Here is a 17,484-nt window from a genome sequence, read left to right on the forward strand (position 1 = left end):
GATCGCCACTTTCTCCTTGCTGCTGCGTGCACGCCTGACGCCTTCATGGCGGCATCGTTGTGGTAGGCTGGTAGAGCGGTAGCCAGGCATGAGGCATCATGGTGTTGTGCCGGACTGCCGGGTGGGTTGGCAAATGGCAAGGATCTCTCAAAGTTGAAATGGGTTGGCCAAAGACGCATGCTCGCCCACTAGAGTTTGCGTGGTTTGTATAGTCCTAAAACTTGACTGATGGAAAGATGCGCTTTGTTGGAGTCAATGTGCAGAGACCGCGCTGACACGCACTCGAATCCGAGATTACGAACTTGCTATGGTGAGTCATCCGATCACTTTCAGTGGAAGATTGGCGCCAAACTGGTCCCAGACCCAGAGTATTGGCAGTGCCGTCTTTGTTTGGATTAAAAAAAATACGCCAACTCTAAAGTGGTATCATGCTATCATCACCTACTCACCTGATGGCTGATGCCCTGATAACTGATATCTGCAATTGTACTACTCTGATCGAGCTTGTCGACATGAGAAATCTCAAATCTGTCACTCGTGACCGCATCGCATTCCGCCCTGTTCCTTCCGAGGATCTTAAGAAAAGAAGAAATGCGCGCGCGATTGCTGGTAGCGGACTAGTGGGGATTTTAAGCCACCGGGCACGCACTCTGTCTGCCGTCCGTTACACAACACACGGCATTATGGGATTTATTTGGACCAAAAGCGGACGAAAAAGTGAAAGACCGGGATCGGGTGTTTTAGCCTAAGAGAAAAAGGGAGTGAATTAGGCAAGTTTAAACTTAAACCTATGGCTCCAACTAAATTACACAATATTAAACTAAAACATACTATCTATATGTACAACTATGGCTTTGCTAGTGTGAAACCCCTATCTCAAAAAAAATTAGCAACTTATAGTCTTTTCTTAACAAGGGACTACTCTAAAAAAGTAAAGCCACACAAGATTGCTAGTATGAAATGCGGAAGCTTAAAGAGTGGGATAGAGAAGCAAACTCTTGACGCGGGTGTTTATCCCGTTGTTCGGTTAGCCACAAAGACACACCTACATCCACATTGTTGAAGCACTCACTAAGAGTATCGCTTCTCGGAGATCAAGTCTCTTCCGAGGACACCGAGTCACCACGGGCACCTTGATTCCGGGTTCCATTAAGAAGCTTCTCCATAAAAGATGGGGGTCTCCACGTCCCCCGCACAAAGTTGTCTATGCCGCTCCACATCAAGTCGGAGGGTCGTTAATGTTGCCGGCGAGCTCCAAAGCTCCAAGGGACCGGTGCACCGAATCTTCTTTTTGGTTCACAAGAGAACTACAGCACAAGAGCTCAAGGCCTTATTTTCTCACTCACTAAGAGCTAACCTTTACACAACACTCTCAAAATGTGCTAAGGGCTAAAGATATGAACACTAAGCTCTTGGATGGCTTGGAGATGTTCTTGGGTGTGTGTGTGATATCCTTGAACTCCAGCAACCTTCAAATGGCCAGGGGGTGGCATATATATAGGCCTCCAAGTCGAAGTAGCTGTTGGCCACTTTTCTGCGAGGGCACCGGATAGACTGGTGGTGTGGCACCGGTGCATCCGGACACTCACAGATTCTGCACTAGCCGTTGGCCTTCTGACAGCTGACATGCTGTCACCGGTTAGACCGGTCCAATGCACCGGTGCATCACCGATTCATCCGGTCCTGAAGAAATCTTCAGCTTCTGTCTTGAAATTACACCGGTGCCTTGTCTGATGCACCACCGGTTCATCCGGTGCTGAAGAGCCCCTCCTCGACTGCTTGACATGCTCTCTGAGTAGTAGTATGGTGATTGCATCGGTGCTTCAACTTGGCACCACCGGTGCATCCGGTGCTACAAGAATTTCTCCCCCTTGGCATGGGCATTGCTCGTCCCATTACACCGGTGATAGAGCACCGGGTGTATCTGATGCCAACCGGTTAGATCGGTGCAGTGTCACCGGTGCATCCGGTGCCACTGTTTCCTGCTGAACTCGTCATATTCAACGTTTTTTTGAATTCTATTTTTGTGTTTTATTTTGCTTGGCCTTTTTGTTTCATCTCTGGGATCTATTAATATTTACATGATAAACTTATTAGTCCCATTAATTGTGTTGTTACTCAGAGGCTGTTTAGTTCCTAAAATGAAAATTTTTGGATGTCAAATCGACTGTTTGACCAGATGTCGGGAGGGTTTTTCGAACACTAATTAAAAAACTAATTTCAGAATTCACCTGAAAACCGTGAGACGAATCTTTTGAGGCCTTTGACCGCATCATTAGCACATGTGGGTTACTGTAGTACTTATGGCTAATTATGCACTAATTAGGCTAAAAAAATTCCTCTCGTCGCGTACATTCAAATTGTGCAATTAGTTTTATTTTTTAACTATATTTAATACTACATACATGTGTTCAAAGGGGAGATAAAAATTTTTGGTAACTAAACGGGCTCTCAATCATCAAAATCACAAAATAATAGTCTAATAGGGTCATTTTACTTAAAAAAAAGGATCGCTCGGCTTCAGGAACAGCCGAACAGGGGAGGCAAGCGGCGGGGTGGCGTGTCCCCGCCTCCCCGGCGCCTGATGGCGGCCCGATTCGTACACGCGGAGGCTAACGTGTAAAATTCCCGTGGGTCTCGCGGGCATCGCTTGGCGTCCTGGCCTTGGTTTCCATCACCAGGCCGAGTCTTTTCGGTGCATTTTGGGCGCTCGGAGATATTTCGGGCGATCGATCGATCTCGTGAGGGCCACCGGCGACGAAGGATCGATCCCCCGAAGATTTTTCGTCGTTGCCTCAGCACCTCGCGCAGCGCGTGGATCCAGCACGCGACCGAGCAGAGCACGGCTGGAGGCGCGCGATTCACAACTACGGAACGAGCGGGGTGGGCGTGGCGTGGCAGCGCGCGGCTGCGCTGGGGGTCCTCTCGCCCAGCCACGGCGCGACGTCCCAGGCCCAACCGCGAAAGCGGCCGACCCGCGCCGGGGCTTAGAAAGCGAGAGAAAACGATGCCCGAACTGAACGGGGAGACGGAGCACCGAGCACCACACGCGCGCGCGGCGCGGCCGCCTTCGGGTGCGCGCGCGGCCAAGCCAGGGCGGCCGCCCGCCGTACCAGCTTTTTTCTTTTTCCAGCGGCCGCCACGGAGCGGTGGGGGCGGGGCCAGGAGTCCCCCCGCAGGTTGGAGGAGCCGTCGGACTCGGCCATCACATCCCCGGGCGCGGCCGCGAGGGCGACGGGTTTGGCATGTCTGCTGCCGCCTGCCCGCCACCTCGGCCGCCGTGGATGCCGACCCCGGCTTGGCTCGCACGCCGCACGGGCTGCGGCCTCCACCGGCGCGCCCTGTGGCCTGCGCGGCACTGCGTCCTCGCGTGAGGAGTGAGGACGTGAGGTTTCCTCCCCCGCGCGGGTGTGGTATGTGCGGGGGCTTGTTCAACCGGGTCCGAGGGTCCAGCTGAACTCAGAGATTCTTTTTTTAGTCGTTGCTACATACCGGTTGAATCAAGTGCGCTTGGGTTTATGGCATAGAACATATTACCTCCGTCTCAAAATATAAATATCTGTTGACTTTTGCTGATCATATTTGATCATTTGTTTTATTTAAAAAATTTGTAAAAATATTATTTATTTTGTTATAACATGTTTTATCATCGTATATATTTGAAGTATACCTTAATTATTTTTTATTTTTTCTCAAATTTTTTGAATAAAACGAATGATTAAATATGATCAGCAGAAGTCAACAAATACTTATATTTTGGGACGGAGGTAGTAGATTAGAATAGGCATGATTCAGCCATGGCATCAAACCACTAGATCTCATGCAAAACTTGGTCTCAAGGAGGAAACCAAGCGACAAAATCAAATTTTGCACTGAAGTGCATGAGAAGTTTGGCCTCCTGGTCGAGCGGCCGCTCTCGGAAGTGCTCGCGTTCGCCCGTGCTGCTAGCCTACACCATGGCAAAGGAAAACAAAACCAGTGACCACACCAAGCCTCCAGCCATCTACGCTAGCTTGATATACAAGCTCTTATACCTTTTAATTATTGTCAAATGACAATTGACATATCACGACGAATGGCCATGAAGAAGAGGGAACAAGAATCATAAACAGCTGCTATGTGTAGTGATGATGTGCACACCAATATGCTTTAGCCTCGGGAATCTTCGTGGGAGAAAAGTAGAAAACAGAACCTAGAGATGCCATGGGATCTAACATGAAGTTGGGCTTGCTATGTTTGTGGCATGATGGTCTGGTAGACAAAACTAAGAGATTAGCCAAATCATTTTCCAAAGATAGATTTAGCTATTATTAAAGAAAAAACATCTCCAACAAGCTTTGTAAATGACTCTTGAGATTTAGTAGCTCTCTATCCCACCTCATTCGCTCTTTACTTTTGGATAGCCTACCTCACTAACCATTCAGTCTCTTGTTTTTATAGAGTCTGTTGGAGTACTCTCTATTTTAGAGACTAGCTAAATTAGTAAATTTGGCTAGTCTTTTTGGCTAATCTCTTGGAGATGCTGATATCGGTTATCAATGTATGCAGCACGCTAAATTTATGCAATCGAATGTAAAGATACTATAAGGTGTGAGTGTATAAACCATATAGACTCATACTCCAGTATATCTTTAGTTAGAACAAAAGAAACTATGGATAAAAACTCCAGTTTCATGCCTTTTTTGGACTAGTCAAATTCTAAGCAAAATCCCCCTATAACAATATTTTTTAGCACGTGTCCTATGCCAAACAATGACATGGCCTGAATGTTGCATAACCCTATATAACTTATAAATCACTATGGAAAATATATAAATCTTACCTCTATATATGACACTACAGTAATGCAAATGCAAGAAAATAAATAAAGATACTATGATAGTTATGCACAAAGTCAGACAAATGGCATGGCTATTTTTTCATATCAAGAAAAAAAAAGATGTGTATAGACTTCGACATACTGTACACATGCATAAAACACATAAGCATATGTGGGTGTAGAGACAAGCACGGACCGAATGTAAAAACACTATGCATCCTACTTGCACACCATGCAACAACCATTACATATTTGATGGATCAAATAAAAAAAGATGTGCATAAACTTTAATCTAACGCACTACATGAGAAATTGAGAATAGCATAATAACAAATTACTGCTGCAGCCATGACATCATGATGCAAGAAAAACCAAAAGAGAAGAAAGATAGTTTACTTACTATCCACTGTATGACATGGTTGGATAAGTAGATATGTCACCATGCATATAGACACTAATCCACCACATGGTACATCGACTACATGGCATCTTTTACTATAACAAACAAATCAATAGTGGATGCCAACGCTGATGCTATGTCTTATTCGGGGCCAGTACGCAAGACAAACTCTAGTGCGGTGCCGTTCTTGACAAATTGTACGTGGCGACAATTTATACACATATGGCACCGACTAATAGTCGCGTCATGCACAAGCTTCAAGTGGCGTACATTATTTTACCAAATCTATATGCAAGAAACTCATCTAGTCTAGTAAATAACACCAACACATATATAGTGATACCATTGTTTCATAATGTTATAAATCCCTCAAATGCTCTGTTAAGACCATATTTTTAGACTTTATAACTTTCCGTCCAACTTTGCATGAACATAGCGCAAAAAAGGCTCCCGATACAGTATTTGGTATGTGGCCGCAGAGTTTACAGCGGGGGCGGCGCGAGGGGGTGAACCTAGGAAAGCTTCCCTAAACCGCAGGTTAGAAGCCACAAACGACGGCCCAGTCCGCATCAGATCGGAAGCATCGAAGAGATTCTGCCGGGGAGATCGGACGGCCCGAATCCCACGCGTCGCTACCCTGCGCCTCCTTTTATGCCCCCCGCTCCTCCGCAAAACCCCTCCCCCCACCCACCGCCAGTCTCCCTCCCCACCTCTGCAAATCTCGCGACGAACAAGGCCATCAAATCGCAGGGGCGCCGGGAGCCGGGGCGCGGGAGGGAGGGAGAGGAATGGAGCCGGCGGAGCGAATCGGGTCGCGGAAGACGCTGGGGAAGCGGCCCAGGAGCAGGGTGCTGCCCCGGACGGCGAGCATGGTGACGGTGCCGTCGGCGGCGAAGCAGGGCCGCCAGGAGCGGGGCGCCGGCGTGCCGGCGTCCTGCTCCCTGCCTGCTAGTGGCGCGGGGATGGGGACCGGAGGAGGAGGCGCGGCGCCGAGGGGGTTCTTCTCCGGCGGCTACCTCGCCGGGGCCGAGACCACGGCGGCGTTCCTGAAGGCGTGCGGCCTCTGCAACCGCCGCCTCGGACCGGGCCACGACACCTTCATCTACAGGTTCGTAGATCGACACCACAGCTGCCTCTACCATCCAGCGGATTCAGCGTTGGAATGCCTGGTGAAATTCCCTTTGTTTTCGAGTCACAGTTCTGTGGGTTCGATCGATTTTGTAACTCCGGCTCGCGATTTCGTTCGATCTTGTCAACTTTTACGCGCGATTTACTACGAGTGGCTCTTATCAGCACGCTTTTCTACGTCGGGATTTCGCTTGGATCGAATCACTTTTCCCTCGCGCTTCTTGTCTGTTTACGTAGTATGATGCCCTTCAGATTCATAATTCCGCGATGGTCTCGTGCTGTTGCGCAACATCCGTATTGAATTAGGGGAAGTAAGAAATTTGATCTGTCTCCATGTATTGATTGAGGGAAGTATTCCGTGATCGCCGCTGATTTTGTGAAATTAATTGCCATCTGATTCCATCAGCACCCGACACATTTGGTTGTACTCGGGAGTATATGAATCTAATTCCCTCCCGTTTTTTTTATAGGAAGGAATATTTGATGCGAATCTTCCTTTCGGCATGTCATTTATTTCCAATTATATTGCTTAGGTTTACTATTACTTGATGCATCAGGCGTATCATTTAGGTGTGTATATTTTACATCATGAGTCAAGCCCACACACTTCACTCCAAGCAAATCATTAATAAAAACAAGTGCCCAATCATATGAGCTGTTCGTCGATTGTGATACAAGCCTGACTGCTTGGAACCATCTATCTACTAACTCGCAATTCTTTACTCGTCGCAATCCCTCATCTACCGCAGGTTAAACACTTCTTTTTTTGTCGAGTGCAAGATCAGCGGTAATTATATATTTGTAAAGAATAACTCTAAAAATTATATTTGTAAAGAAACATGTCGGTGTCATGATGGTTGGATTCTGTTGTCTGCTGCGTGCAGGGGTGAGGTGGCATTCTGCAGCCAGGAGTGCCGGGAGCAGCAGATCGAGTACGACGAGCGCATGGAGCAGACCTGCTCCCTGACCTCCATCAAGGAGGCCCCGTCCGTCTCCGGCGCCAGCGGCTCCGACCAGTCCGGCAGCGGCGGGGAGACCGTCGCCGCCGCCTAGCCCGGCGCGAAGGCGGCCGTGGTGCGAGCGGCGTATGCTGCCGCTTGGCACCCTGCAGATAGGAGCGGGCGACACCAGATCGATCAGTCCCTTCCATTATTAGTTTTCCTGGGCCGTGCTATTGCGTCTGTGTGTACAGCTTTTAGCTCTAAGTAGACTCTAGAGTCGTCGTTGCTCATGAACCGAAAGCGGCAGTGGGAGATAGATCTTCAGCAGAAGAATGCATCAGTCATGAGTGATTTAGTCGTGGCTGTTGCATGTATCTCTGGAATCTTGCTTTCCTCGTCTGTCCAAAGGGAGAAAAAAGAACCTGTGGTTGCAACAACAGACTGCCTACCTCTCGCTTCCCTTACCTATTGATTGCGTATGGCTGTTTGTTTGGGGTCCGTTTGGTTTGTTAGAACAACTTTAGCCTGGCTAGAATTTTAAACATGGCCAGCCTAAGCCTGGGTTGGGAGATGTAAGAGGCCATGTTTGGTTGCATGATTTAACTAAACCTGGCTCATGTATGCTTGTTTGGTTGATTGGTCTACTCGCGTATGGTCACCTCTTATCTGCTACGGTGATGTTACCACACCTCTATCCTCTGTCCCTGAGAGTCTGTTCGGCTGGTAGAATGAATAGTGCTCGGTTGGTAGATTGAATAGTATTGTGTGAGAAGAAAATAATCCGTAATAAGCCAAGCAAGTCTAGACCAGCCGAACAGGCTCTGAGTTCGGTGCGATCTCAGGCCAACGGGCGGGTGGGCATGCTCCGCCGGCTCCGCACGGGCGAGCAGCGCCGGCCGCAGGAGAGCATGCTGCGCCGCCGCGAAGGGAGCCGCTCCGTTGGCCGCGTGCAAGCGAGGTTCCGGAGCCGCCAGCGGGCCCAGATTTGTCGGCCGTGCGCGGACGTGCTGCGCCGCCGCGAAAGGGTGAACTCTGTCGCCGCCGCCGGGCCCAACTGTGCCAGCCGCGGGCTAGATCCGGTCCGCCGAGCATGCTACGCCGCCATGGCTGGGCGAGTTCCCGGTCATCACCCCCCGTCTTGCTCCTGCAAATGGAGATCCGTTGATGCCGATATGAGGTTAGCGGCCTAATCCGTGGACGAGGTGCAGCGGCTCGCGTGCCTGCTCCCAGCGGAGGTCCGGCGAGAGGCGGACCACGACCGGGGAGGGCGTGTCGACGACCTGATGCAGCGGCTCGCGTGCCTGCTCCCTGCGGAGGTCCGACGAGAGGTGGAGCACCGCCGCCATCTCTCTCCCCAGCGTCCTTCTCTGCCGCAAGACCCATCCTTCTCCCTTCTCGCCACCAGTTGTGCAGGGAAGCTTCGTCGCGGGGCCTCGTCGCCAGCCAGGCGGGGAGCTCCGCCATGGGGAAGGGCATCTCTGATGAGCAGACGATCGGGGAAGACCGGTGGGCAAATGAAGATGTGAGCAGACATCGGGCCGAAGCTAAGCCAAGGCTGGCTCCGTGGAGAAGCTCGATCCGGGCGTTTCCAGCAAGCCTGGCTAAGGACCCCTCCTTGCATTGGTAGAGCCTGGCTAAGAACCTTAAACAGGTACAAACATGAGACACCTACATTACTAGAGTCTGGCTAGAACTTATGCAGCCAACCAAACGGACCCTTGATCTCGTCTTGTTCAGTTTGTGAGATGTTTGGCAAGGCATTGTACAAGCAGGTAGGTGCTGGACAGTTTGTTGGATAGTCTACTGCTGTAGCCAGTGAGTCATGAGTGATGTTGGTACCAGCCAAAGGGTGTTGTGCTGCGAAATTCGACAATCTGCTCCCCAGGTCCAGGTGAAGAGAGCAAACGCTGATCACTTCATCAGTTATCAGGCAGGTGGAGCGGTAGCGTAGTAGAGGACAGAAAAGCGGTCTGGTCTGGCAGTGGGACGAACGTAACAGGACAAGTGCATGCTGTTATGTGTTATCCTCCGCGCTGCACATTCTAGACGGCGGTGTGGTCCTGCACGGCCTAGAACCAGGTGAGGCGCCCGTGACCTGACCGGTCTCGATGCAATCAATCCGTCGTCGCCCCCGACAACCACCACTGCACACTGCACGGCCCGGCCGGTCTGCTGATTGAGGGACCAAAAGGCGACCAGACGGGGTGACGGGAGCCGATAAAAAATTCTCGCAATTAAAAACTCGACCTATGATCCCAAGTTTATACCCAAACCTCGAGTCCTATGTGAAGTGTAGAATAGCTATAGAGGAGCTACACTAACACAAAGCAGTCCTAGGAACAAGCGAGAACAATCGCAGAAGCTAGCACTAAAAGCAGCACGAGAAACAGCACGGTATAACTCACCGGTTGATCTGACGATTGAGTTTGAATGGCGTCGGTTCAACCGACGAGCAGAGCCGGCAGCAGTCAAAGCGAGCACCGGTTGAACCGATGCAGAGGCTTCAAAGGGCGTCGGTTGAACCGGTGATAGAGCACCGGATGATCCGATAAAATCGATTTAAACGTCAGTACAGTTGTCCAGAGAGAGCTCAAAATGAACTTCTAAGCACCGGTTAAACCGACGATCACAAACACAAAGCACCGGTGCAGTTGTCCAGAGAGATAGCAAATCAAATCCAACAGAGCACCGGATGAACCGTTGTTGAGAAAAATCAATATGCCGGTTAAACAAGTAAAAACACACTCGTGGGGTTGCTGGTCAACATACACCGGTTGATCCGATGCTCGTCGAGAGCTATGCACCGGTGCAATTTGCGAACAGCAGAAAACTCTAACACAAAACCGGTGATAGGTAATAACTCTGTTCGAAACCAAAAACGATTTTCCAGTCCGCGCCTCGCCCAAAAACTCAATGATCGAAGGATCAAATCAAGTCAAAATCTCACCAAAATTCGTAGGCACGATCATAAAGGACTTGTGAACATGTCCACAGAAGAAATCGATGAATCACTCCATGGTTTGGGAGGAATCGAAGAAATTCCGAGCAAGATTGGGGTTTTCTTAAGAACGCAACAACTTCGATTCGGGGGGACTCGTGATTCCGGAGGGTATAGCACTAGGCTAGATGGTTTTGAATCACTACAAAGAGTCACGAAATCATCAAGAATCAAGCCATCAACTCATGCTCATGAATCGACGAAAGAAAATCGAAATTCAATCAAACGAGGGACAAGATGAACAAGAACGAGATGAATTCAAAACCCCGGAGGGCACAAGAAGGGAAGGGCCTCCTTTCCTGATCAATCTCAGTACAAAATTCTCAAGAATCCATGCCTCTTATTCCTAGAGAGGAGAGGGAGGAAGAGAGGAATGAGGAGGACTCCCAGGAGGGGAGGCGCGCGTGCTGTCCAGGCAAAAGAAAAAGAGAGAAGGAGGGAGAGGGGGTATTTAACCCCAACAACTCTCAACCAAAAAGACTAAACTACCCCTAGAGCTGAAAATAAACTAAAAGGCCCGTAGGGGCAAAATCGGAAAAGATACATGGACTCATCCGACGGCCGAGGTTCTTTCTTCGAATTGAAGTCTTCTCCGCGATGCCGCCACGTAGATGAAGATCCGGTCCGCGGTTTTGAAGGGTTCGCGATACCCGGGTAGGTGGCCGGTTTTGAGAAAACCGTCAAAACTCCACGCGCGGGAAGATTCCCGCCTCCACGTCGTGGCCCTAGACGCCGTTCCTGCCTCGGCCTTCTGACGGCCCTAAATGCCGCCCGACGCCCGTCACCTCCTCGCCCGCAGCGAGGCCCTAGACGCCGTCGACGCCGTCAGTCCCGAGACCGACGCTCGTGCCTCCACGACTTGGCGTCTTCATCTGTCGTCCGCCTCCTTGGTTTTGTGGCGCAAACCAAGAAACCCGCCTTCCGTCGCCACTTGCGCCCTCGATCCAGGAGTGGACGCCACAGCTGCCGCCCGGCACGAGCTCCAGTCCCGGCTGGCCTTCACCGCCGTCCACCGCACGGTCCATCGGCCACAGCACCTCCACGGCAGCTCACCGTCGACACTTGACGCCCGTATACCTGCAACCAAAGACCAAGCACACGATCACACCGCACGATTGACAATTCACTCATCACAAACAGAATAGAGTACTCCACATTCCTCACTGATACACGCGATGCGGCTGGCCCTGGATTTTTAACACGAGTTTTTGACCGGCCGTAGCCGCCGACGAGTCGAAGCGAGCCTCCCGGTCTCTCATTGTCTGTGCTCGCCATTCGACACATGGGCGTCCACTCCACTGTACAGTGGCTTTCTGTTCCGGAACGAAGCAAGCACGGCACTGTTCCGGGCAGGCGCAAAAGGAAGTTCTTTTACAAAGGAGATTGGACACATCACGTCCTCATCTTGTCGTTGTGAAACCGAGAGAATTCGACACGTGGGAAATGCTAGAGAGCAAGTATGATACTCTCTCCGTTCGCCAAAAAAAAATTAGAGTTTAAAATTTATCCATAAAAGAATGCGACTCTAGCCTAATAATCCAGCTAGCGTAGGATTCATTTTTGTAGGGATTATAATGGGCACAGTACATATCATACGGGTGTTTCTACATAATCGTTTGTTATTGGTTTGTGCGAAAAATGGTAGAGTTGCATCATTTCGTGAACATGGAGTAAAAAGACTATAAACACATTGAATGCTAAGGTGGAGGAGAGAGAAAAGCAGAAGGAATAGAAGCAGGATGTAAACTTATAACTAGCTTCAACAAAAATCAATATACTTTTTAAGAGAGACAAACGGATCATATGTTAATGATGAAGACTAACTACTACTCCCTCCATTTATTTTTATAAAGCGCACATGCATATCAAGATTCAAACATTGCAATCTCTCACCAATAATTTGACTATTATTTTTATATTTTATACGAGTGGGTTGAGAGATAGACTTCAATGATCCTTACGGTCAGCAACTGGCAGTTTATTAACCTTGCTCTTATAAGACTACCTAAGCAAGTTGTGTAAGATGCCACATCATATTAATGCAGGTAAAGAAGAGAGTAGACGCGGCTACAAGCTTGTATCGAGCTAAGACACATGTTCCAAACTAGCTTGATAGAGGATGAAGTAGACTATATATTAATAATTAAGCTATACTCCCTCCTTCCACATTTATAAGGTTTGATGAAACATGGAACGATCTTCTAAACAACAGTTTGATCATTTATTTATTATATATTATATCACTTATAATTATAAATTTATAATCATTGTAAACTATATTTTTACGAGTCCAATCATATAAAATTTACATTATAAAGAAAAAAATTAATAGTCAATTTATTGGTTAAAGTTTGGGAATGTTTGAATTTTGATATGCGTGTGTGCCTTATAAACATGGAAGGAGGGAGTATGCATTAATGATGAATTAATGAACCATAATACGAGTTGGTAGTCTTGCTCTGATAGTACTGATATGTTCTAGAATCTGCGCCAATAAGACTAGTCTCAGTGGGAGTGTCATCGACACAATTATCAAGACTGGAAACTTGAGAACTGTGCCAATGGAGTGTTATGGTGATGGCACTCATCTCACATTTTATGACACTCCTCTATCCTTTCTCCTCATACTATTAGTACATGTTAGCAAATTTAATGTTCATGATACTTATATGACACTCCCACTGAGATTGGCCTAATAACGCAGGTTGGTTTGTTGGGGGCAACGCGTCAGTCTCACAGGCTCACAACACATGCCATTTTGCCGTGGAGCTTGCAGGTATGGGGTACTAGGCCCTCTTTGGCAGAGCTCCGGTTCCAGCCCTAAAACGGACTCCAGCCGGAGCTCTGCCAAATGGTGTATTTTGCACCAGCTCCCAGCGTGGAGCTGCCCCTGGAGCCCCTCGCGGCTTCCACACGCGAGGAGGAGCCCCAAAACGTAGCTCCGCGCGGCTCCTCCGGCTGCTTCATCGCGACTGTCATCTTTGCCCCCGGTTTCGCTGCGCTCGTCTCCTCCCGCGTTACCCCGGTCACTTCGCACGATCCGCTTCCTCAAGGCGCTGCGGCTGCGGCAAGCCGGGTGGCGGATGGAGCGGCCGGCTGCCGGAGGCCGCGTGGCGGCGGGCGGGGCGAGCTGCGGGAGGCGTGCGCGGCAGGCGAGGCCAGCTGCGGGCGGCGGATGGCGCGGCCGGCTGCCGAGGCCGCGCGGCGGATGGCGCAGCTAGCTGCGGCTTGTGCGGGAGGCGCGCGAGGCAGCTGCCGTGGAGGCGGCTTGCGGGCTCCGAGGAGGCCGGAGACGAGCATGGAGGCCGGTGCGGCGAGTTCGGGAGGTAGGGGGTGCTGGGAATCAGGAGGTGACTGTGAGCCCGTGAAGAAGGATAAGGTGGAGAGAGAAAGGAATGAGAAAAATAGGAAGAAAATGGAAAAAAAGGAGAATAGGGTATTATGGTCATTTCATATTTCCTTTATATTTTAAAAGGTAGATGGAGCTGTTTTGTCAAACGTTTTTCCAAAACAATTTCAACTCCACCATAAAAACCGCTCCACCAATAGGGACAGAGCTGTTTTTAAAGCAGCCGGATTCCTACCAAACAATTCCCTAGTACTGGTTCTGCATCTGCCGGCCAGGCGGCCGCCGGTACGGGCTACGGCGATTCGCTCTCGTGCAGTCGTGCGTGAGGCCGACGGGCGCCGATGAAGGGAGCGCCGGGACGGGACGTGCCGGCCTGCGGCGTCGGCGCTGGGCGCTGGCGTGGGCACGGCGGTCGACGCCTCGCCGGATCAATTGAAAGGACGGACGGCCTGCGTCACGGCACGGGCTGCCTGAGGCTGCGACGACTCGCGTGGTGGCCTTTCATCCGCCGCCCGGATGGAGCCCGAGCCTGACTGCCCGAGGCAGGCGAGATGGGCAGTTTGGGCACGACAGTGACCACGGACCACCGCACGGCAGTACGGCCATGCCTCGGGAACACACCGAGGAATGATCATCGTCTGTTCTGGATAGATAGCACTGCTTAGAGCAAGTATTATTATGGGCCACGGAGAGCTTGTGAAAACCAATGTGGAAGAGAGAGAAAGCAAGAGAGAAGATAGCAGATGTTTCGCGAGACGCCGGCGCAAACAGATGCGCGCGGGGAAACCTCCTATTCGCTGCGGTCCTGCGACGCTCGCTACCCGTTCGCCGCTGCAGGCTTGCGGCAGCAGTATTAAAAACACGCCAGGGTGGCTTCTTTTCGCCGAGTGCCGCGCCTCCATTGCCTTTGCTCCTAGAAGGCCTACATAAAGGGGTTGTCTAGGCTCTCTCCTCCGCCGCCGTCTTCTCATAGCTCTATCCATAACTATGGAGGTCTGTTGTTCTCAAAATTTAATTTGCAGCTAGTGATACTGCAACATTTCCTAGTACTTTGCCTTATCGGTGCTATAAGTTTGCGTCACGTTGTCATTTTATGGCCATCGAGCGAGATAACTTCGGTACTGTTTGGATAAATCTGGCTAGGGATCCAAACATTTGTTGAAATATTTGGACCAGGCTTCTTTATTTGAATTCACGAGTTAATTATGCTGGGGAGTTGTGAGATGGCAAACACCATATATATGGATAATTGAGAAGGGTAATGGTTGAATTGGAATTGATGATTAAAACAAATAACTGATAAATGGTTAATGGTGACAATTGACTGTCATTGTTATATCGGGTTCGTCCCCCTTCCTCTCCGATGACCTACATAAGGAGCCAACATCCTCTCATTCTCACACATCTCAACACGGCAGACACTTCTACTTAGGAGACCTCTTCTGTTCTTCCACTGTTTTTTGCTGCTGTTAGCATCTTCATCGCTAGCGCTATGCGCACAGTTCCATAAGAGCAGACCTTCAAAGCCTTGCTTGGGACAGCGGGCCGTCAGGTTTTTGGAGAGCGTCTTCACACGACTGCTCTCTTGCTCCCCAGTAGACTACTTCGTCTGCATCCCGCTGAACAACTACTTTGTCGGTACCCCAGGACTGGGGTACCCCCTCTTGCTGTGTCTAGGCAAGGGCCTTGTAGTTATCCTTGACTACGTCCAAACAGCCGGACCCCTGTGGTCCGGAATTCTGTTCTCTCGGCAACGGTCCCGGACCTGCCTCACGACTGGGGAAGATCCGGGAACGACGCGTGTCCCGGAAGAGGCGGGCAGCCCGAACAGCCGGGGCTCCGGACCTCCCGAAGGATCCGGACCCCCGCGGAAGTCCCGGACCCCTCATAGGGTCCCGGACCTCTTGTATGGTAACCGGACCCCTCGCTAAGGGAAGAAGTCGACGCCCTACCTCTGGGTGGTCCGGCGCGGACACGTATACAAGGGTGCTTGGTCTCCATACAAAGCCTCACCCACCACTGCATTTATTGCGGTAGGTGGACGTCCGCATTGATATAGCAGAAGCCGAGGCGTTTGACTAGCCAGGGGACACTATTGGTCGCGTATTACCAAGGTAGTGGGGGCACTAGCGCCGCCCACGCCGCGTCTGCCAGTCTGCCGTAACATATGGATACGACGGCTCGGCTTCGCCCATTATGACGCTACATAATAGCCTCAGCAGGCCACGCCGCAAGCTACGCTGCTCCAACGGGCACCTAGCCGACGGGACAAGAGAAGACCCCCCTGTGTCAGAGGAGCAGCAGTACGCATATCGGAGGAAAGATTCGCTACCACTGTAGCCACAGTCACGTTGGGCCCACCTGTCGGGGCACCAACGTCCTATGTATCCGCTCCCCCTTGATCTATAAAAGGAGGGGGCGCCGCTAGAAAACCTCAGGCTGAGCAAAGGCCAAGGCCAGCAGAGGATAGGTTCATACACACCACCAAGAACAATACATCTCCCAGTGGACGTAGGGTATTACGCTCCGGCGGCCCGAACCACTCTAAATCGTGTGTTCTTGAGTCCTTGTCTCAGCGTAGATTCAGCCCCATCGCCTAGTACTTCCCCGAGTACTCCCTCACCGGGAATAGGCGGGTGCGCTCCGCCACCCGGCTGTGGGTACCCCTAGAAACCCCACGACATTTTGGCGCCGTCCGTGGGGAAGTCAGGCGCAGGTTGGATCTTCAGGCCTCTGGGCTGTGTTCTTCCTCTGCAACGACGAACCTGAAGATGAAGGAAGGCAGGGCCACACTCTCTCCACCTGTCTTGGCACCGGCGCAGCAACACCCTCGGTGCGGCGGCGCACGACAGCGACGCCTGCTGTGCGTCGCCACTGCGACACCTCGGAGCCGGCGTAGCGCCACACAGCGGAGGCGCCGCTGGGCGCTGCTGCCCCTACGTCGACTCAAGGTTTTCTCTCAAGCAACGACCACACCTCCTCTGCGGTGGCATGGTGTCGGCTCAAGGCTTCCTCTCAACATGGAGCCTGGAGCCGACGGCCATCCCGGAGGAAGTGGACCGTGTCGTCCTGCCGTCTCCAGCACTGGAGATCCACCTCAGCGTTGCTCGGTGCTGCTGCAGACAGGACCCCGCCTCCTCGCGCGGGGGCCCCTGGCGCTAGCACCAAGGACAAACCGGCGAACGACCGCACTTCTCCACGCGTCGCACCGGTCCATCTGCTGCGCAAGGGCTCTGGTTTCCATCGGCAACGGCGACGGCAGGGAGAGGGGGCCTCTTCCATTCAAAGCCAAAGAATTTGTCTCATGCCATGTAAGCATGTGACAGCTCTTAGGCAAGGAGGGGTCCCCCGAGCTCCCGAGGTGATGCTGGATGATGCGGTTCAGGCACATCCAGGGCGCCTTCACGCGCTGTATAGCATGCAGCCGTAGGTTACTCCTAAGAAAGGAATGAGAGATTTTCTCCTTTGTAATAGCGTGGCGTCTACGTGTGTGTCCAGAGCGGTCAAGGTCCGACCTTGTAAACCCGACCTCTGGCCCTATCACACAAACAGGCAAAAGCGGTCCGGAGCGGTGGAGGTCCGACCTCGTAATCCCGACCTCCGATGTATACCGTGACAACCACAATAATAAAGGAGATTTTCTTCCTCAGTTTTACCTAGGCTCCACCCTGATTCACCTTGGTTTAACTATTCTTTCCTCTTGACCGGAGTTTCCCCTATTGCTAACAATCCAAGTTAAGTTGCTGGCTTGTGGTCAGGTGAAGACACCCCTTCTAGCTGGAAGACAGTCCGGACCCCTAAGGACCTGCTCTGGAGAAGTGGTATTTGTATCCTGGGGTAGAGAAGCTC

General features: G+C 51.1%; 1 protein-coding gene across 1 annotated transcript; it reads left to right on the plus strand.

Annotated features, from left to right (window-relative positions):
* The first annotated feature begins 5,884 nt into the window (after positions 1 to 5,884).
* LOC120657271 (FCS-Like Zinc finger 7-like) lies at positions 5,885 to 7,913 on the plus strand. The gene is made up of 2 exons (XM_039935562.1): positions 5,885 to 6,327; positions 7,232 to 7,913. Exons 1-2 carry the CDS (start codon positions 6,008 to 6,010, stop codon positions 7,398 to 7,400), a joined length of 489 nt encoding a protein of 162 aa, XP_039791496.1. The 5' UTR covers positions 5,885 to 6,007; the 3' UTR covers positions 7,401 to 7,913.
* Positions 7,914 to 17,484: the final 9,571 nt, after the last annotated feature.

This window comes from Panicum virgatum, chromosome 1N, assembly GCF_016808335.1.
Source record: "Panicum virgatum strain AP13 chromosome 1N, P.virgatum_v5, whole genome shotgun sequence".
Classification (NCBI taxonomy): domain Eukaryota; kingdom Viridiplantae; phylum Streptophyta; class Magnoliopsida; order Poales; family Poaceae; genus Panicum; species Panicum virgatum.